The sequence below is a fragment of the Poecilia reticulata genome, chromosome 22, assembly GCF_904066995.2.
Source record: "Poecilia reticulata chromosome 22, P_reticulata-male-v2, whole genome shotgun sequence".
Classification (NCBI taxonomy): domain Eukaryota; kingdom Metazoa; phylum Chordata; class Actinopteri; order Cyprinodontiformes; family Poeciliidae; genus Poecilia; species Poecilia reticulata.
In genome coordinates, this window is record NC_088851.1 from 7,583,458 (window position 1) to 7,604,537 (window position 21,080).

Here is a 21,080-nt window from a genome sequence, read left to right on the forward strand (position 1 = left end):
CTTAATTAAAAAAAAACAAACAAAGAAACTATTTGTTTTCAGACGCGCGCGCGCTCACGCAGGTATACCGTCAGCCAATCAGGGGACGAGCCCTGAGTTCCGTGTTGCTGTAGTTTCCTTCGCTCAGTCGGTGCAGGAAGTGGGAAACAGCCCTCCGTGGCCCCATGTTATTGTGGACGGCTGCAGGCTACTGAATGATGGTAAGTGTGTTTCTACTGTTTGTTTAGGAATCGAGGACAGGCTGAAACGAGGTAAAAGCCTTCCCTCCCGTGATTGTGTTTTGTTTCGCTTTACGGCTGCTATGCTGACTGTTTTTTTTTTTTGCTTGGACAGATTTCGAGTGTGGTGGAAAAACAGCTTCATCTGCTCTGAATAACACTGACTTAGTTAATCACTGTTTTCAAGGCACATGTGCAGTATTCATCATTTGAGTGAATCTTTAAGAAGCCACGGCTTCCTGCTTCATAACAGACCGCTCGTTTTAGCTTTTCTCACAGATTCAGTTTGGAAGACTGGCTTGTGTTACTAATTATAGCCGAAAGTTTGTAGTAGCTTCGTCTTCTTGCATATTAACTTGCAGCAGAGCTGAACATTTCTATACAGTTTAGTTGAAACGTTGCTGTCACCTCTTTCCTTTCCTAGCTACATTTTTCTTAGTTTTCCTGTTGCAATAAGCTTCTTCACATTTCCTCAGAGAAAGTTCCAGTTACACATATTAAACTCCCGAGCGTAATGTAAGCACACTACATATTGACATTCAAAACTGGGCATTATTTTTTTTAACAGCTTTGCATTAATCCACGTATAAATCGGTGAAAATGTGTATGCTCTTAAATTGAACCTGATGTGCTTGGTTGCATTTTCAGTGACTCTTTCAAAATGAGTAAGCGAAAAGCCAGTGTGATTACTGATGCATCGACTTTGAAGAACAGGCGAGTGACAGCTGCAGGTGCTGAAAATGCAACGGACACAAATCACCAGGGATTATCTTCACACATCTTCACTCATGCCCCTTCGGTAGGATATAAAAAAAAAATTAAAAAAACTCAAGTGTTTTGTGCCTTTACTGCTCATTATCTGTTGACTATTTTGTCTTTTCTTCTGGCTGCAGGGGGACATTGGACTCATTGAGAGCATCACTTTAAAAAATTTCATGTGCCACCATTCTTTTGGACCAGTCCAGTTTGGGCCCCATGTCAATTTTATTGTGGGCAACAATGGGAGTAAGTGCATGCTTAGCGCTCTTTGATATGTTGCTAATTATAACTGGTGTGTTTTACACATTTAGGTGTATTTTAGTCTCAGGAAGGTCCATGTTTGAAGAACAACATGTTCATTTAGCAATAAAAAAGCAACACAGCTAAATGGTACAACAAAGACTCCTTCTGTACTGCATAATTGAATTACTATATAATAGTATTTCTTTGTGCAGAAAGTCATATTAGTTACACTGCAGTTGGTTATAAATTATATCCATTTAAAAAACAGTTTCTTAGAGGTGAAAGCTTTACTTTGCTGTAATTAATGATCACACTCAGTGCCTAACATTCACTTTGCATACTGCGTTCTAGTTCAACCTGCAGTTCTGTGCATATGTTTGACATGCTTTACATGCACTGATGTATCAGCCCTTTCTCTGTTGGTGGTGTTTTCATTACCAGGTGGAAAAAGTGCCATTCTGACCGGCTTGATTGTTGGCCTCGGTGGGAAGGCCACCATGACAAACAGGGGAGTGTCGCTGAAGGATTTCGTGAAAACTGGAGAAAGGTAAGTTGATGATGGTTCTTATTGGCTGCTGTAGTTTTCTTTACATCCAGAAGGTCATGGTGGGGATGGGGTCTCTTCGTCTGCTTAGTACTGCAGATGTTATTGTAAAGCTGAGAAACAGAGGAGCAGATGCCTACAAAAAGGATCTGTATGGTGACTACATCACCGTTGAACAACGCATCTCCAGCGATGGATCTCGGGGATACAAACTCAAAAGCAAATCAGGTGATGATTTTTCACATCCATAGATAGTTTTTACATTGTTATTAAATGTATTTAATCCTCTGAGTTTTGGTTTTATCAACACAAAGAGCTTCCAACAAGTACCAGTTGTGTTCTTCATGTTAAAATAACGTGCTTGGATTAACATGCCGTAATTTCCAGACGAAAGTCACTTTTTTTTTTTTTTTACACATTGTGATTGCTGCATCTTAAACAATGATGCAGCTAATATATGGATTTTTACCAATGGATTTTGAAATGCTGGACTGCAGCGTGATGAAAAAGACAGCACAAGCTCAAGGGCGAATTTTATCTTGAGACAAAATTGACATTGATATTGTGTTGTCACAGGAGATATTTACACATAATGGTGCTATACAGATTTTTTACTTTAAGCTTTTAATTAATTATAGACATATAATATACACATGCGTATATTATTTGTGCTTTGTTCAGAAAAAATAAATTTTTCTGGACACGGTTGCTTTAAAAATTTTTTTTTTAAAATACAGTAGCTTACCAGGAAACGTCATTGATGGTTATCTTCATGTTTCTCTTGTGCATTAAAATCACTCAGCACCAGAATCACTTCATCACACACTTCCTCAGTCTGTCTTTTGTTATCAAAAGTCTCGTCTACGTGTTAGAAGGCACATTTAATGGATGGCTTTTGATAAGGATATCTGCAGAGGCAACTGCGACCTATATATTTACAAATTTTTTAAGTTATTGGTGCGGCTTATATTCAGATATAAGCCGCACCAATAGTCCGGAAAGTACGGTAATTCTTTTGCTTCACAGACCCATCCAGACCTGCCTGATATTCTAATATTGTGATGCCTCCTGCAAAATCAACGATTTGAAACAATCAACAGGAATGACTTTGGTCATATAATCAATTTATAGACTGAATGTAATCTGAATATTACTGTTGAGTTGGTGTATATGTAAATAAATTGGACTGGATATTCAATTGACTCATTCCTTCAACTATAGATGTCATTATACACACTGTACTGTGTGTAGGTAAAACATAAATCTGTTCTGTTCTGAATATCTTTGCAACAATTTCCTTCAGTTAGATTACTGTATCTAATATAAACTAATTCTAATTAATTTGAATTATGTTAAAGGGGTTATTATTTGTTCTTTCATATTTAGGTCAACTTGTCTCAAACAAGAAAGAAGAATTGGTAGCAGTTCTGGACCATTTTAACATCCAGGTAACAATTCTGTTTCCTTGAATTTAAAGGAATATTAAGGAAAATCGGTGGTTTTGGTTCTGAAACGGAGCGTTTGTTGTTGTTTTTTGTGTGTGTGTGCGTGTGTGTGTGTGTGTGTGTGTGTGTGTGTGTGTGTGTGTGTGTGTGTGTGTGTGTGTGTGTGTTTCAGCTGGATAATCCAGTATCCATTCTCAGCCAAGAAATGAGCAAACAGTTCCTGCATTCGAAAAACGAGTCGGACAAATACAAGGTCCCACGCCACATTCGCTATGAGATCACTGATTCCAGTTTCCACTGGGCTAGCTTTGTCTTTCAAGCTGAAGTTGTGTTGTTTTATTGTTCCTAGTTCTTCATGAAAGCAACTTTACTTGAGCAGATGAAGAGAGACTACATCCACATCAAGCACACTGAAACCATCACACGGCAACAGGTTGAGAGGCAAGAGGAGGTACAGACCTGCGTTTATCGCCTAAAGCTCTTTTACTCTGGAGTTGATAAATCTGCCAGATGTTTGATGGATGTTCTGATTTCCAATCCACATATTTATCAATGACTTCATGTCCCTGAATTATGAAGTTCAAAAATATAATAAAACATTTAAACCTTGTAGTTTAAGGTGGTTTAATACATACATTTAACTTAATTCAGCTAAATTTATGGTGTGATTATACACTCTATAGAACAAACAAGTTCAGCTTATATCCAAATACCCATGGAATATTGTTTGGTTCAAATTAGTTTCATTTCAATTCAGTTATTCCAGTCTATTTCCATTATAGACTGGAAATAGACTTTGGTCATATAATCAATTTATAGACTGATTATATGACCAAATCATATAATCAGATTATAAAATAGATTTTATAATCTATTAAATCAAGACGTTTAATAGATTATAACGTACCGTAATCTTTTATATTCATGGTTTCTCTTTTCTCTGTTCACTTTTTGTTTGTTTATCAGCTTCTACCTGTAAAGTAAAATACACACTTGTTAAAAGAAGCACTACTTAGTAATGTCATAGATTTCTATATGAGTACAATAAAAATAGCTATTCATTTATTTCCCCCTTTCTTCTCCAGTCTCTTATTTTTGAAGCCTAATTTATATAAACTTTCTAAGCTCTGTTTTAAGAGGCATCTAAGAGACTAAATTGCTGCTGATACTTTAGCATGTCTGTGACACATTTATTTTTTAAAAAAAAGGAAAATGTGTACATCTTTGTTTTGTGTTTAGTGTCTCAAGGACTTAAAGCAGGAGTTCCTGCAGAAGAAAGAGCGATATGAAAGCTTGTCATCTTTCAGTGATTTGAAGGAGAACTTGGAGAGCCTGAAGAAACAAATGGCGTGGTGTTTGGTAAGATGCTGTCTGTCGCCGATGTGCTCAGCAGACAATGTCTCCTTTTGGTTGCGTTTGGGACTCTTGGTTATAATCGCTTATATTCATCCGAAGTCGAGAGTGTGTAAAAACAGTTTAAAAGAAAGCAAGAGCAAAGCATCTTGCATGAAACTGCAGCAGTGAATGGAAGCAGCTGAAAGTCTCTGTATGCTACACAAAATCAGGCTGTGTTGCACTCATGGACACCGTCCATGATGTTGAAGAGACTAAACTCTTAAGTCTCTTCAACCCAGTTCTTTATTTGTGGTAAAAACAAGGGAAGCTAAAGTAAATACTGTCGTACAAACACATGTATGACAGCTGCAGACAAACGCTGGCTTGGCTCGGAGATTAAGAAAACAATGACTTGCTTCTGTAGTTCTTGATCGTAGGTAAATATGCAGGAGAAACAATTGGAGCGAGCGGTTATTGATTTAATTTAATAACTTTCTCCATGAAGGTTGCAGTGGCTTTACTTAAAGAAAACACCGCTCTGTAACACATTTTCTTAGTTGAAAAACTTTATGCTCACAAACAACGCCTGTAACGGCCTCTATAATGTAGCTGCTGATTCAGTGCTAGAGCTACCCTTTGTAGCCACGACGAGCAGAAGAGCTAACCAGTTCCTCAATCTTTTTTTTTCCTCACCTTGAAGTTAAGAGATTAGAGGATTCATAGCCTTGATACATTTTGATGTGTCTTGATGTATTTTGAGAACAGAGAGACCGTTGTTTTTGGGTTTTTTTTTAGAAAAAGTCTGCCCCTTCCACCTTTATAAAGAGGAAAGGTCCGCCTCTTTTCCTGCGTAAAGATGTTTGGAAACAATTGTAGAACTCACGCCACCCACTTTCTGTGTTTTGTTAATTGGCAAAACATCCACTTGAGATTTATTTTTCTTTTCTTAAAGAAAAAACAACAGATAGCCATGCTTTGTACTTCCAGATGCCATATCATATCTAGTTATGGCATTCCTGTTCTGCTTTAAAACTTTGTGTCTCCAAGAACTTTTTTTGTGTCTAAAAAGTAAATTATCTAATAAACCTTTCTATCCTGTAAAGAATGAAAGAAGAATCTTGACTAGGACTAATTTTTGTTTATTTTTCTGACTATAAGTTTTTGTTGAAAGAAAAAAAGAAACTACCTTAAACTAGATAAAACAGGATGTCATCGCCTGTCGTTTTTACTTGGATAGCTAGTGTTTAACAAGCTGTTGCACCTAAACACGATAAACATTTTATCACCTTTAGGTCAGGGACAAGGAGCAGTTAATTCAGCAGCTGAAGGAGGAAATTCAGAAAGAAGAGAAAGACAAGAAACACGAAGATAACCTGCATCTCTGTCAGGTGTGAAACAAGTTATTCCCCTTAATTTGGATTGCCCAAGTCTGTTTATAAATGTACCTTGTCAGCTTTTGCTTTTTTTAAAAAAATCTTTCTTGCAGTCAAAGCTCGCACAAATGGAGAAAAGGCTGCAGGTGATTAAAAAGAGAGCTGACAGCCTGAGAGAGGAGCAGAAGTCCCTCAGAGAGGATAATCTCAACTTTAAACAGCAAGCAAAGATTGTCAACAAAGCTCACAAGGAGCAGGAGGTATTCTTTACAGCTTTCTAAATGATTCTGTTAAATAGACTGCATATGTTTTTTTATTTATTTATTACGTCTTTTTTTTTTCTTTCTTTTGCAGCTTGTTTATTTCCGGGCTTTGAACAAACTTAAGCAAACAGAACGCGAGCAGAATCTTCTCCAGGAGAAAATTAACAAGGCTAAAGCGAGGTGTGGAGGTGTTCAGACATCTTACACTGCAAAAACACTAAATCTTACCAAGTATTTTTGGTTCAGTTTCTAGTGCAAATATCTTTGCACACTTGAAGCAAGATAAAACTAACTTAGAAGTAACTTTTCTGCAAGATGTTGGAGGTTGTTTTAAGTCACTAATTCCTTAATGTTGATGAAAAAGTGCTTGTTATAAGTGAAATAATCTGGAACAAGACATTTTAGCTTATAAAACGGGAAAAATGTTTTTTTGCACTGACAGATTATTTCACTTACAGCTAACACTTCATCAATATTAAGAAATGATTTAATAAAAAAAAAAAATCTCATATTTCTTGCTAAAAAGTTACTTGCAAGTCAGTTTTGCCGCATTTCAAATGCCCTAACATTTGCATTAGAAACCAGACCAAAAAGTCACTTTGTGAGAATGTTGTGTTTTTGCAGTGTATTTATTGGCTTAGTTTTCTAGAAGACCAAACAGCAACTTGAAATGTTTCCTCTGCCGTCAGCGAGAGACTGAACAACAGCGGCGAAACCAGACGCTCCAGGCAGCAGGCGACGTTGGGTGAGCTGCAGGAGCAGCTGGCGGAGCTTGTGAGGACGGGTTCGCAGCTCAACGAAGACATCAAGAAGAAACATCAGGCACTCCTGAAAGGAAAAGAAGAACGGGACAAGCTAAGGTACGAGAAATACTTCCTGCGTCTCATCATTTTTTTTTTATTTGTGGCTAGGCAGGATTCATCCCTTTGAAAATAGTAAATAAAAACCCTTCTTTTATACCAGAGTTGAAGCAAAGAGTGTGCAGTTTGCTTACGAGTGCAAGCAGAAGAGGAAAAACCAGCTGCTGGCCAGTCGATCCAACAAGCTCAAGCGATTTGGAGACGATGTTCCTGATCTGATCGCTGCCATTAGTGATGCGTTCGCTGCAGGAAGCTTCATCAAGAAACCCGTCGGGCCAATAGGTAACTAACCGTTTTCACGTTGTTCTGGTTTCATATTTGTCGTCTGGATTAATATAAAAAATATATATAAAAACTGAAAGAACGAAAGAATTGCAAAAGAAAAGAAAGAAAGAGGCTCACTGTCGCAGATCAAAGCATATTGAATTATGATTAGAGACACAACAATATGAGCATTTTGGGCCAGTATCAATACTAATATATTAATATTTCTGTTGTAGTCAATAACCAAATCACTGATTTGAATAGTTCAGACATTGCATATTCTTGGACGCTGTTGATTTATTGGAAAGGCGACTTTGAAAGGTTTATTACATTTGTTATTTTTAAAATATATCGAAAGTTATCTAGCGTTTAACTTCCACTTCACAAAATGTGCTATTTTAAATCTTAATAAATCCGTTTGCTCTTCAAGGTGTTTTACTACATGGTGATTAAAAAAAGTTACATCTTAATCTAATATTTCTGCTTATGTTGTATTTTGATGAAGTGATGCTCTTGCCTGTAAAGTAAGCATGGCAACATAATCAGTAAGCAGGCAACTAATCAACTAGTACGAATTTGTTTTGACGGCTTTTCCTGTTCTGATGCCGAGTTTAGATAGCTGGTGACTATCAGTGCGTTCATGCTGATTGTGAACGTATGATATAGTTTCAAAGTTTGCAAAAGTTGTTGTAGCCCTGAAATGTTTCAGAGTGTTTTTGAATTGGGATTTGACGTGAAAGGCTAACACAAAGTAGTGCATAATTGTGATGTAGAAGAAAGTGATTCATGTTTTAAATGTGTATACAGAAAAATCTGAAAAGTGTGGAGTGCATTTATATTTAGCAGCTTTGAGTCAAACCTTGTAGAATCACTTCTCCTTGAAACTATTGCTAATTTTGAGCCTTCTTATTTGCTAAATAATCCGAGCTCAGTATGACTGGACGGAGGGAGACCGTGAGCAGAAATGTTCAAGTCTTGCCACAGATTCTTAACTCTTATCTAGATCTGGACTTTGACTGGGCCATTCAGTGAAAGGGGCTGTTTGCAAATGAGAACCCCAGTATTTTTTATTTATAGTAAATATTGAAAAGGACTTACTTTTTCCCTTCCACTCCACAGCTACAGACTGCTCTGTTGATGTGTCGTGTAACATTTATCGTTTGATCTCAGGGGCTTGCATCAGTTTGAAGGATCCCACCCTGGCCGTGGCGGTGGAGTGCTGCTTGCGGAGCTTCATGAAGGCGTTCTGCTGCGACAACTACAAAGATGAGTTAGTCCTTCAGCGGCTCATGTCTCGCTTCTATCCGAAGGGCAACAGACCGCAGATCATCGTTAGTCCCTTCACTGATAAACTCTACAACGTTCATGGGCGGTAAGAATCTGCTGCTGTTTCTACTCCACTTGCATTTCATGAGAACTATTGAATTAAATTTTTTCTTCTCTTTTTTTGTTTCTTTGACCACTTTCCAGAAAAGCATGTCATCCAGATTATCCAACCGTGCTGGACACGATCACATCGGCGACTCCTGTCATCGTCAATTGTCTGATTGACATGAGGGGGATAGAAACCATTCTCATAATCAAAGTTGGTCCCTGTCTGGACTGATGTAAATGTTAGTTTCTGGGGTTTTTGCACCTTCTGGTTCACTAAGTGCATCAATGTGTGGCTACAGGAAAAAGACAAGGCCAGGAGGATCATGCAGAAAGGCCGGCCTCCAAAGAACTGCCGTGAAGCCTTCACAGCTGAGGGAGATCAGGTGTTCCCGAACCGCTACTACACCTCTGAGTTCAGCATGGCTAAATACCTCAGTGGAGATATTGAGACGGAAATACAGTGAGTACTTTGGGGTTTATTCATGCTAGAATACGTGTAAAATGTACAGTTGGCCTTGGAGGTCAAAATGGGTCACAGAAAGGATCTTGACATGAAACCGGCTCTGTTTTATGGGCTGAACAGGATTAATGTTAATGAATAAAACTACAAAACTACAACTTTGTGTTGCTACTCCACAGGAAATGGAAACAGAGAACAGTAATAAAATTTAAAGGTGACCTATTATGCTTCCTGGAACAGGTTAGGATAGGTTATACATTACATTTTCCCACAAAATCAATCTTAGATCATGAGATTTTAGTCAGCTCAGTTCAGCCTATTTTGAAATCACTTCAGAATGAGCTGTTTTTGGGCCTCCTTTCACTTTTCATTTAAATAAGCTGCTGCTGGCCACGCCCTCAAACTCGATGTTTACACTCGCACATGAAAATGGTTACAAACAGATGTGAAATTATACAACCATACATCTTTGAAAAGCAGAAGTGGAGTCTCCTGCACAACCAACAAGAATGTAGCAAGGGGTTTCTGGATGGTAGGTCAACAACAAAACTTGTCTTTTCCAGTTGAAGTTGTACACTGCATACAGCGGTAAAACCAGCTGACTAAATGGGTTGGAGCTCCGCTTGGGTTACTGCGTCATGTGGCTGGGTTTTGCTTTGGTTGCTACGTAACGACGCAGAGCCCGTCGGATGTAACTTAACGTTTTCAGCTTACCAGCTAAAGATGCAGTTAGGAAGACAGCAGGACGGGTTTGGTTTGTCGATTCTTGGCGACCCAGAAAGTGCAGGAAGTTTGGATCAGACTCACTCTGATGTGGTGTATGATGGGATTTGTAGTGTAATTAACATGAGCAGAATGTAACCAACAATCAGGAGGCCATTACACATAGATATTTTAAATGGTCTTGCCGGACGTATAGTTGTTTCACAGGCCTTCACCGTGACACAGCATTTTTTGTTATCCTTTTTTGTTGGGAGCTCAATATCCAGGAACCGTTTCTTCACCTGGGCTGCTTTTGTGTGTGTTTTCATTGTGAGGTCAGAGAACTGGGTCGTTTATGTAGATTACGTTCCCTGGGTCAGAGCGACTCCTCCTCCTGCTGCTGGAAAGCTGCTGCAATCTCGGGACACAGATCCCCACCCGACACAGCAGTGAGATTCAGCATGATTAAACCAGACTTATATACGATTAAACTGAGGTTGCTTTGTTTACAAAGCAACCTTTTTGTAGTTCAAAAGCCGTCTGCTTCCACTTACAAACTTTGTGGAAATATGTTTGCAGAATGGATTTTTTAATCAGTTACACTTGAAGAAGACGTAATTTATGACGTGTCATAGCGGTTAAGCTCAAAATGTTAATTAAAACTGGTCTTAACACAGTGGTAGTTTGCAATAATCAACAGGTCATTAATATTTAAAGCATGTGAGATGTAACTTGTAAGAACAATAATATTCAAACCTAAAATCAGCAGTGGTGATCGCTTTAATCTGTATTTTATAACTTACACAGTGAAAAACATTAAATTTACCTGTTAAAATCTCTTAATAAAGGCTGCGATGAGAGTGTTATGCTATCTATGAGTCTATGAAAGTCTGCTTCCCTTCAATAAATATTAAAAAGGGATTTAAATGTTTGTCCAAAAAGTATCAGCACCAGGGTGGATTTCTACACACTTTCATTTTCTGCTCTGTTTCTGGCTTCCCTTAGTGCAAGTGGTTATCCCAAAATGGTTCCAGCAGCATAAAAAAAGGAGTAAAATAAAATAATCAATCAAACTGCTGTAAAAGGTTTTTACACAATTGGATATCGCAGCTGCCCTTTATGAAAGCACAAACCCTTAAGTAGCTTTTACAGCTATCGTGTTGCCATAATCCTCGTTTAAAATCGTCAGTCAAAGGAACTGTAAACTGATCTGAAATTACCTGGGATTGCTCAGAAGGTAAAATGAGCCCCAGTTTGACTGCAGACCATCACAAAGACTCCAGAGCTTTTTTTCTGCTGTGCATCTTCACACGAAGATCATCAGAACTGACGCCGATCCATCGCCACAAATTCTAGTTCAAAACAACTGAAGAATATTCAACACTGGAAAACATTTCAAATGTCCCAAATAAACAAACGAAACAACAATAGTTAAAATGTATTATGAAGTCTCTGTAGCCAAATTGCATTTCAAAAAAACAATAACTGTTAAGCTCAGACAGGAAAAACAGGCAGAAGTGACAGGCAGTGCAAAGATCGTACTTGTTGTCAAATGTTTGCGGCGTTTCTCAACATGCCAGCTTTTCTTTACGACATTAAAGGGAAGCATCTCTTTAACGACTGTTGTCCAATTGGAAATTATATCTATCGTGCAATTAATTGATGTATTGCTCATTGTGACAGGTTAACAGACCGCTGCATGTGCTGTGCTTCATTATTATTGCTTTCGGCCCATAGTTGGGGTTTGCACAGAAAAATCAGAGTTTATGATGCGGAACCTTTTTGTTTTCTGTGGAAATACGCAACATCAGTTCATAGACGCATTCAGAACAGGAACACACTCTGAACTGCATTGGTGGAAAAACCCCAACCATTTCAATGGATGGCATGAAGGAAAGGTCAAACTCCAGGTTCTTCACCATCGCCTCTGACCGGACACTGATCCCAAATTAAGTCTGGCTCTAGAGATGTTGAAATGAACACGTTTTGAGTCCAGTCTGAACTGTTCGGATTCGCTGACCGAGAGAAAACCTCTGTGTGTCGCAGTGTGCTGGAGTCAGAACTGGAGAATCTCGAAGCTCAGCTGTCCAGGTTTCAGCTTCAGGTGAACTCCGTCAGCGAAGACATAGTCAACATGGAGAGCAGCCTGAACAACACCGTCAAGACTCTGAAGAAGACTCAGGTCAGCGTGAGGCAACATCACCTCTTAAATCTAATTTTGCCGTGTCATTACCTACCCGCTCTTCAAACCCTTTTTTATTTTCTTTCTTATCATTTGTCTGTTTTGGCTGCACCACAGGCCTCTGAGAACCAGGTCAAGGCAGCATTAAGTGAGCTGGAGACCGCTAATGAGGAGCAAAGTGATGACATCTCCTCCTTGGTGACCCTCGGCTTTATCACTGTCAGATTCAGACACAACGTTGATGAGCTGTGCCAGATTAACGCCTGAAATCTCAATGCGCAGGAGGAAGTTGCCCAGGAGAACCAACAGAAAATTGAGACGGAAAAACAAGCCGTTCAGGAGGCAAAGGCAGAACTTGACGAGCAGCAGAAAACATCACAAGAGGCGGACTCCAAGTACTCCTCCGTCAGAGATCAAATCGATCAGCTGCTAGAGGAAATGGAGCCACTGAAGGTGAAAAAAAAAGAAAATTGCTGAACATTTTTGACATTTTCACCCCCACAGTGATCGTAATGCATTACTCTGTTCTCTGCTGCTACTTTTATCATCCAGTATTTAAACACGAGGATCTCCTGAAGGTGAGAAAGATCATTTGTTTTGTTCTTGCCATCCAGGACGAGCAGCTGAAACTGGAGACGGAGTTTGTAAAACATGAACGTAACCTTAAACTATTAGAGAAGAAACTGAAAGGGCACGAGGGCAACATCCAAGCATTGAAAAGCGTACTTTCAGGCAAAGAGCAAGACTTGCAGGTAAAGGGAACTCTGCTTGTTTTGTTTTTTCTTTTTTACTTTTCCAATCTGTTTCAAGTAAACCTAGTTTCTGCATTTCATCAATTAGGGACAGATGGTAGAGCTGCAACTAAGGATTATTTTAGTAATCGATTACTCTGACAATCGGATAAAAAACAAAAATTACACATTCTACAGATTTTTCCATCAAAAATCCTGCTGAATAAAAAAATTTGACATATTCTAAAATTTGCAAATAATTAAATTCCTTTGTTAAATAAAAAATCATTTTGTTGTCGATAACATAACGTTCCTTCGGTGAATTTGATTCGGGTGAAGCTACAGCTTGACGAGTTTTGGCTAAAACATATTTATGTTCTGATCTTAAATGCAAAATGTATTTTGTGCAGTTCTGGCTCAATGACTGCTCGGAATATGTTGTGCCTTTCTCGAGTCTGTATACTCCAGTTAACAATTAATCGATTACTAAATCGATTATTTCAATACCCGATTAATCGTCCAAGCCCTAACAGCTGGCTTATTCGCCTGTAAAGACCCGACTCTGACCAGACATGATTGACGTGTTGACAGGAAAACGTGAAGAAAGCCACGCAGATTAGCCCCGAGCGGCAGCACGTCACTTCCACCACCAAGAACATCGACACAGAAATCACGCGGCTCAAGAAGAAGCTCAAGGTCTACGAGGGAAACCACGGCGAGCAGGAGCTGGTGATCAGGTGAGAGATTGCCAACACGGATCAATCGGGAAAACGTCTCTCTGCTGCCACATCGATGGCAAACTAGACGCAGACAGATGTGCTGAGTACAGACGTTTTCATACGTTTGGATGTTTGTGTCTTCAGATTTGCCATGTTTCTGTAAAGAATCCACAGAAGTGTTATTGCATAAGGTCCAAGCTGAACAAAAACAAACATATGCACAGCTGGGTTATTTGAAATAGGTCAGACCAAGACAGGAAATCAGAAGATGTAATAAAGGATGACAGGAAGCAACAGGTTTCTTTTAGTAATTGATAGCTATGTTCAGAACCATTACCTCTTTTATTTCAGTGTATTTGTACATAATGGTAGCGATACCAACTCATAGCTTCCCCACCAGGTCTTCATTTGCCTCCTGCCTCTCTCCTCCAGTTGCATTTTAGGAAGTAGGACTTTGTTCAGGATTTTAGGCTCTGACCCATTTCTCAGTCACATGCAGTAGGAAAGAGAGAAACGAGAGAAGCCCCAGAAAGAGATCACCAGCGTAAGGAGGAAAAAAAAAGAGGAAAAGGAAGCAGCTGTAATGCACACATTGACAAAAAAAACAAAGACAGTCAAACTGGGATGCACAAGAGGAAGAAAAAAAATAAAAAAGCCAAACTAAGAGGGAGAATTAATAGAAGCAGCAGTCTCATTGGATCGGCCGAACCTCTGCTGAGCCTCCTTTGTACCTTAATCAGATCTGCCTCTCGGCTATTCCTAACTCATCTTGTGCCCTGGTTTCATGTAGTTTAAGTCAGAAATATTTACGCCATGCCAACTTCTTCCCTCTGACCTCGTTAGGGAGTACGCCGAGGCCCTCTCGCTCTACAAAGAGAAAACCAACCAAGTGAGGGATCTGCGCAAGTTCATCGACCGGCTCAACAACATCATGTCAGACAGGCAGAACAGATACAAAATAATGCGCAGGTAGAGAAGCAGCCACCACCATTTCAGATCTGTTATCTTACACTTATATATGCCATCTTACTGTGGTGTGAAAAAGTGTTTGCCCCCTTCACGACTTCCTGTTTTAAAGTGTTTCAGAACATCAAACCAATTTACATAGGAGTCGAAGCCAACACAAGTAAACACAGAAAACACTTTTCATGTAAAGGTGTTTAATATTAAGGGAGAAAAGACATCCAAACATACCTAGCCTTGTGTGGAAAAAAGTGATCGCCCCTCAACCTAATAACTGGTTGGGTCATTCATAGCAGCAACAACTGCTATCAAGTGAAGAATGAAGTCAGGACTTTGACTTCATTCTTCAGTCGTTCAGAGGTGGACTTGCTGGTGTGCTTTGGATCATTGTCCTGCTGCAGAACCCAAGTTTGTCTCAGCTTGCAGTCACAGACAGACGGCCGGACGTTCTTCTTCAGGATGCAGAATTCACGGCTCCATTTATCTCAGCATGTCCTCCGGGTCCTGAGCACCAAAACAGACCCATCACACGACCACCACCGTGTTTTACTGCTGGTGTGATGCTGTGTTGTTTTCACACCAGGTGTGACGGAGCAAGCATCCTCTGAAGAGTTCAACTTTTGGTCTAGTCAGTCCGCAGAATGTTTTCCTAAAAATCTTAAAGGGAAAACAGAATTTTAAAATTATTTTTAACTTCAGTTGAAGTGGTGTCTGAGAACAGGTCTGGCAGTAATCTGGTCTGGTTGTGGCTAGAAACAGTGACCTGAGGTGTAATAAACCACAGTTATGTTTTAACTGAGGGGCCAATGTTTTTTTTTGATTGATTTGAAAACCCCATCTTGTGTTTACGTGACTAATATTTAAATTGGTTTAATGTTCTGTATGACAAACATGTAAAACCACAGGAAATCAGACAAACACTGCGTCACACCACTGTATTCTACTGGGCTTTTATATGACAGAACAACAATTTCCTCCTTTCCTGTCCTGCCTAAGGTCCCTCTCAGTGAGGTGTAAGCTGTACTTCAATAACTTCTTAATCAAGATGAACTGTTGCGGCGCCATGATCTTTGATCACAACAACGAGACGCTTTCAATTTCGGTACGTCTTTTATCTGTGCTACTCATCGTATGTAGAGCTGCTTTGGCTTGGTTTTGCACGTGCAGTGATCCAAAACAGTTTTAGTTCCACAGGCAGATTATTTCACTTATAACAAGACATTTTTCCCATGTCATAAGTGAAATAATTTGCCTGTGGAACTAATACTTTTTCATCAATATTAAAGAATTATTGACCTTAGACAAACTCCTACTTCTTGCTGAAAAGTTATTTGTATGTTAGTTTTGTCTTACGAAGATATTTGCAGTAAAAGCTTTGTGAGACTTTGTGATTTTGTCTGAGCCGTATTTAAATTGAAGTGCACAGTTACACAAAAACCAAGTTATACAAAATAAAGACGCCTGCTTTCATTATGATGTTCAAGAATAATTCACTCTTCCAAGACAAGGAGTCTGTTACCTTTAGGTCTCTGAAATCTTTTTTAAAAAAAAGAGTAAGTACAATTTGAGTAATAGCCAATTGTGTTTTGCTCCATAGGTAAAGCCTCCAGGCAGGGACAAAGATGGTGCGAGCGACATGAGGTCTCTGTCTGGTGGGGAGCGCTCCTTCTCCACCGTTTGCTTCATGCTCTCCCTTTGGGAGATCACAGAATCACCGTTCAGATGTCTCGACGAGTTCGACGTCTACATGGTGAGCGCATAAAAAGCATTTGAAGAACACCGACACGTGTGTATGTCTTTGGAAAGAAAGGGGGGGAAAAAAGCATGAACACTTGGCTGATGTGAAAGCTGTTTTCTGCAGGACATGCACAACAGGAGGATCTGTCTGGACCTCCTCCTGGAGCTTTCAGAGCGGCAGCACCTTCGGCAGTTCATCTTCATTACTCCCCTGAACACCAGGTGACGCCTTATTTCACATATACCAGGGTGTCCATGCGTCCTTAATACGTCTTAAATTCATGTATCTAAAATTAAGGCCTGAGAATGTCTTAAAATAACTTTTTAAAAAGTAAGTTGGCCTTAAATATGTTAATCACAAGTCTTAAATTTTGTCTTGGCAAGACTGTTTAATTGCGTATATTCTATGCATTTTTTTCTGTCAGGCAAACGTTTGAGTCACACTCAGACATGTTCATTTCTTTCTGTGACTCGCTGCTAACATACCCTTGCTAGCTAGCTAGCAAGGGTATGTTAGCTAGCTAGCTAGCAAGGGTATGTTAGCTAGCTGGTTTGAGTCTATTGCGTCAATTTATTGGAAATTGGCTGGATGGAGCTTATACATTTCTTTTGAAATGCAGATCTTAAATTCCAGTCATCGTGGTCTTAAAAAAGCTTAAATTTGAGTTGGTGAAACCAGCACAACCAGTTGCTGAATAATTTGTTTTTGAGATCCATAGAAATTAACTTCCAGTTGCTCTAAAACAAGCCTAGAGAGCTAGCGAAGAAAAACTTACTGTAAATCTTGTTAAATGTATTTTATCTCCCATTAGAGCGGCTCAGTGAGAGTGGGGGCGTGTGACCAGTTTAGGTTTGTGTCAGAACCCCAAAATCCCAATTTTTCAACAGTCATTGTTTGAAAACAGCAAAAGATATTGCAAACCCGCATAATTTGGGAATAGCCTAAAGCCTCGTCAACCCTCTGAACTTTATATGGTGTTTCTGTCTGGAAGTATTACGGTTTCAACTATCACTAAGTTGTAGAAACATTTGAAGCCGTCCACCATTCATTTAAATGGTATTCTAATGAGTGAGATTTTAAAAAGCACAGATGTAGGAGATATGAAAAGTCATACCCTGGGGGTGGATTTTCACTTTGAGATCTCCTTTTTTTTCTGTCATTGTAAATCAGATGTAAAAGTTAAATAATGATTGGCTACTTGAACTGTGCCATTTACATATCCGGAGAGGAAATAATGATTTGTTTACAGCAGCAAGGTAGTTTAAACTGTTCTTTTGCCTGCAAACTTTCTCTTGTTTACACCATCAAGCTTTACTGGTGTGACATCAATGCTGCCACAGTAATGTTTGGCACCCAGTTAAAGCTGTTGATTCTCTTTCAGCAACCTCCCCAAATCGGCTCTCATCAAAATCCATCATCTTCGGGATCCTGAGCGAGAAGACGGCCAGTCAAGAGACAGAGATCTGTAACACACACCAGCCGTGCTCTTCATACATAAAACGGTCTTAAAGCATTGCCAGTTTGTGTACTGGGGAGGTGCTAAAACATTTAAACTTTGTCATTACATCTTCTGGTGTTTGCTGAAAAGTATCGTTTTTATGAAACTTAAATAAGTAGAATATAAATATCTGGGTGTATGATTTATTTTTCTATTCTTTGTATATATTCTTTGTGTATATGTAATAGATGAAGATTTCGATGGAAACCTAGACTCTCACTGGCAGTACTGTATTTCTATGGTTTTACTTGATGTTTACCTGTATGTGTTTGAGAAAAGTGTTTTTAAGGAGTTGTTAACCTAAGAAGTACGGTTTCAACCTGTGTGGTTAAATGTTTATTTATGAAACCTTATTTTGTTGTGAATTATGTTAAATCTCTAAGAAAAGCAAAGAACTTAAGTGACCTTAGTGTCGCAGTTTGTGTACAAGTTTTGCATAATTTTGCATTGTGAAAGCTTTATGAACAATCATATGGAGATAAAGTACTTGGAAGACATTATGATGTTTGGTTTGTTGTCTTCTGTATATTTTAAAGTTTGTCTTTGTGTATTATGTCCCTCCTCATTTTCTATAGATGCGCCTCACATACTCCTCTGCTGTGTTCTAGCTATTCACTGTTGACTAAAAATTATGAATTTTACTTACCTTCTGTGCCTTCCTCTTTTTTGTTTTTCTCTCTGTCCACATGATTGATCTCTCGTTTGTACTCGCGCTGTGTGAGGAAAAGCAGGTGGTCTTGATTCGGGCCGGCATGAGACTCTCACAATACCATAACTGAGCATAAATACTGCATTCCCATGTTGTCTTTTTTTACACAAAAATGTGTTACATGAATGTATAACGTGAACTAATCGGTTTAACTACATATAGAAAAGCAACAATTGTTCCTACTGTTGCTGACTTAAACACCCATTAAATTATGTAGTTTTCAAGTGACTGTTGCAGAAAATAGTGGGGCTTTTTTTGTGGTTCAACAGTATACTGATTTTAGCTAATTAGTTACCTAAAATCAGGTGTAACATGCATATTTTAGCCAGCTAATTAGTGGAACTTCCTGGTAAAACTGGACACTGTAGTCCTTTTCTTGCTTCTCATATAAAGGTTTTTAAATTCTAAATTTTAGCATCTATCCTTAAATTGCTTAATTGTCCAGATTAAACCTAATGGCCAAAGTCTAACAAATTGTAAGGCTAAATTATATATTTTCTTTACTACGTTCATGTAAAATTTAAAAACCTCATCATTTTATTAATAAAACACCAAGATGTATACCATTCAAATTTTCTTCTCCACTAGCTAAACCTCTGAGACCATTCTGGATTAAACACAAAGAGCAAAAATGATTACTTGTTACAAATTGGAGACAATTGTGAGACCTAAAATTAGTATTTTCAATGAATCCCATAAATCTTTATCACATTCACGTGTGGATTTTACTTGATGCAGATAGTTACTCATTCGTGTTCATCCATACAAGCATAACGCAAACAGAGGAATGGCTAGCTGAATTAAAAAGAACCTTGAGACGCTCTCAGCTAGCCTGGTCATTACCTTGATATGCTTGATTCAAATATGGACCTTACCACAGGGGCCGCTTTTCATTGGCTAATGCCCATTTTACGTCACAGAGCAGCTACCACGCGCTTGACCGTCTCACAAACACAAGCTACAGTAGTAAATACATGCTAATGTACATTGTGGACTAGCAGACCGGCAGAAAGTTTTTGTGTCAGGACTCGGAAAAAGAATGGTTCTCCACTGTCAGTGGGGTATCTGCACAGGCGATGTCAGGTATCTTGATCGTATTTGTGGAACTAAAATTCACAGATTTCCAAAATCTGAAACGGAAAGCCTTGCTTGGATCAAAGCTTGTGCACGACCACATTTGCAGCTCAACCGTCGTAGGATCAATAAGAACAAAGGAGTGTCTGCTGGTGTAAGTATTACTGCTTTGCTTTCTTTGTGTTTAGTGAATGAAAAAAAGAAAGTCAATAAAAAACACATCCATTATAAAAACCTTTTAGCCAAGTGCAGCATAATGGCAGTACCGACACAACTTCTACACCTTGAAGCCTGTCTGTTAAACAGTCTTACGTTAGCTGAACCTATCAATATGCAATGTGTACCGTATCTGACATACATTAAAGATTTTATTTTACCTGAAAAGCCTTTTTACTAAACTGTAATCGTGTTAGCCATGCTAATCGTGTTAGCCTCCGAGTACCGTGTATCAGGCCTAGGCACATACGAACATTTACCAACAGAAATCACCCTCAAAACCATGAATGCCTGACTTACCCAGCCTTGCAAGAACAATAGGTGTCAGTGATCTTGTCCACAGCTATATTTATGCTGAGGGTCTGAGGATCTGCAGTGTTTCTCATCGACCGGTAGCATTTAGCTGTGACTCGCACAATGTTGGAGGGATCGCGTGGCTCGAACACCTTGATGTCGTCCAAAAAAGATGACATGAACTTGTTGGTTCCCTTGTCCATTGTCCGGCAGAAATGCTACACTAATCGACTCAGAAATACTCTGCAGAGAGTCAGTCGAAATGAAATTACACATAGAAACTAAGCACCGCGAGGCTTTGTTTGTGAGACATACAGTCACGTGAGACTTTTGAGGAGTGTTTCGGGGCGGAGCTTAGTAAGGTCCATTCACTTCCCCCTCTGGGCTTTCTCCCATTGAAGTGGGTTTCTCCGGTATAATTTCAGTCGGGCCAATCAGCGAACAGAAGCAGAAGACGTGCAGATGACGTCAGTTTTCTTTGCCGTTTTAGAATTAGCTTAGCAACAGCAGCGGAGGAAGTGAACGAAGTCTTTCAGTCCGCGTTGGTCACACTTCCTAACATTGAATTAACATTAATATCCTGCATTCTGCTCAACTCTTCTCTTTTCGCAGTGGAGGATGGTCAAATGCAACACAAGCAACTTCCGGTAAGCTTCCTTGCGTCGAACTGGCGCATTACATGTACTTAACGGACAAACGTTAGAGATTGAGTAACATTTAAAACTTCAACAGCTCCAGAAACCAATCATTTCTCAATGGCTGACTGAGAGTTTTGACTATAAGACTTTTTTTTTTTCCTACAGGGCTAGCTCTGGCATTCTTCAGCCGTGGCTGTACCCAGTTTTGTGGTCCCACACATGAAAGCTTCATTTCAAATTTCTATGATCACACATTGCCTTGCAGAAGTACTCACATCACCGTAACCACTTTACTGTGATGCCCTTTAAGGAAACCCAGTGCAAACATGTTGAAGTAATTGGTAAATAAAATCAAACTTATAATTCAATCTGTGTCCGGGAAAATATTTTCTTAGGTCAAATGAGGCCAAAATTGACCTTTCTGACTTGGATGCCAAACTCTGTGTGGTGAAAAATTAACAACAATAATTACATTAAA

At 39.1% G+C, this 21,080-nt stretch overlaps 1 protein-coding gene and 1 long non-coding RNA gene across 2 annotated transcripts; both read left to right on the forward strand.

Annotated features, from left to right (window-relative positions):
• Positions 1–22: 22 nt before the first annotated feature.
• On the forward strand, positions 23–18,171 carry smc6 (structural maintenance of chromosomes 6). The gene is made up of 27 exons (XM_008399044.3): positions 23–200; positions 867–1,017; positions 1,112–1,223; positions 1,662–1,767; positions 1,856–1,992; positions 3,151–3,212; positions 3,382–3,462; positions 3,559–3,660; positions 4,449–4,568; positions 5,837–5,932; positions 6,031–6,177; positions 6,272–6,360; positions 6,870–7,040; positions 7,144–7,322; positions 8,475–8,676; positions 8,775–8,889; positions 8,978–9,138; positions 11,887–12,022; positions 12,140–12,220; positions 12,305–12,475; positions 12,637–12,774; positions 13,345–13,490; positions 14,316–14,441; positions 15,432–15,537; positions 16,033–16,185; positions 16,297–16,394; positions 17,555–18,171. The coding sequence occupies exons 2-27, from the start codon at positions 880–882 to the stop codon at positions 17,640–17,642; spliced, it is 3,261 nt and encodes a 1,086-aa protein (XP_008397266.1). The 5' UTR covers positions 23–200; positions 867–879; the 3' UTR covers positions 17,643–18,171.
• A 1,363-nt stretch (positions 18,172–19,534) lies between these two features.
• LOC103458348 (uncharacterized) lies at positions 19,535–20,970 on the forward strand. The gene is made up of 2 exons (XR_532569.3): positions 19,535–20,611; positions 20,768–20,970. It is a non-coding gene; the product is annotated as an uncharacterized LOC103458348 (long non-coding RNA).
• Positions 20,971–21,080: the final 110 nt, after the last annotated feature.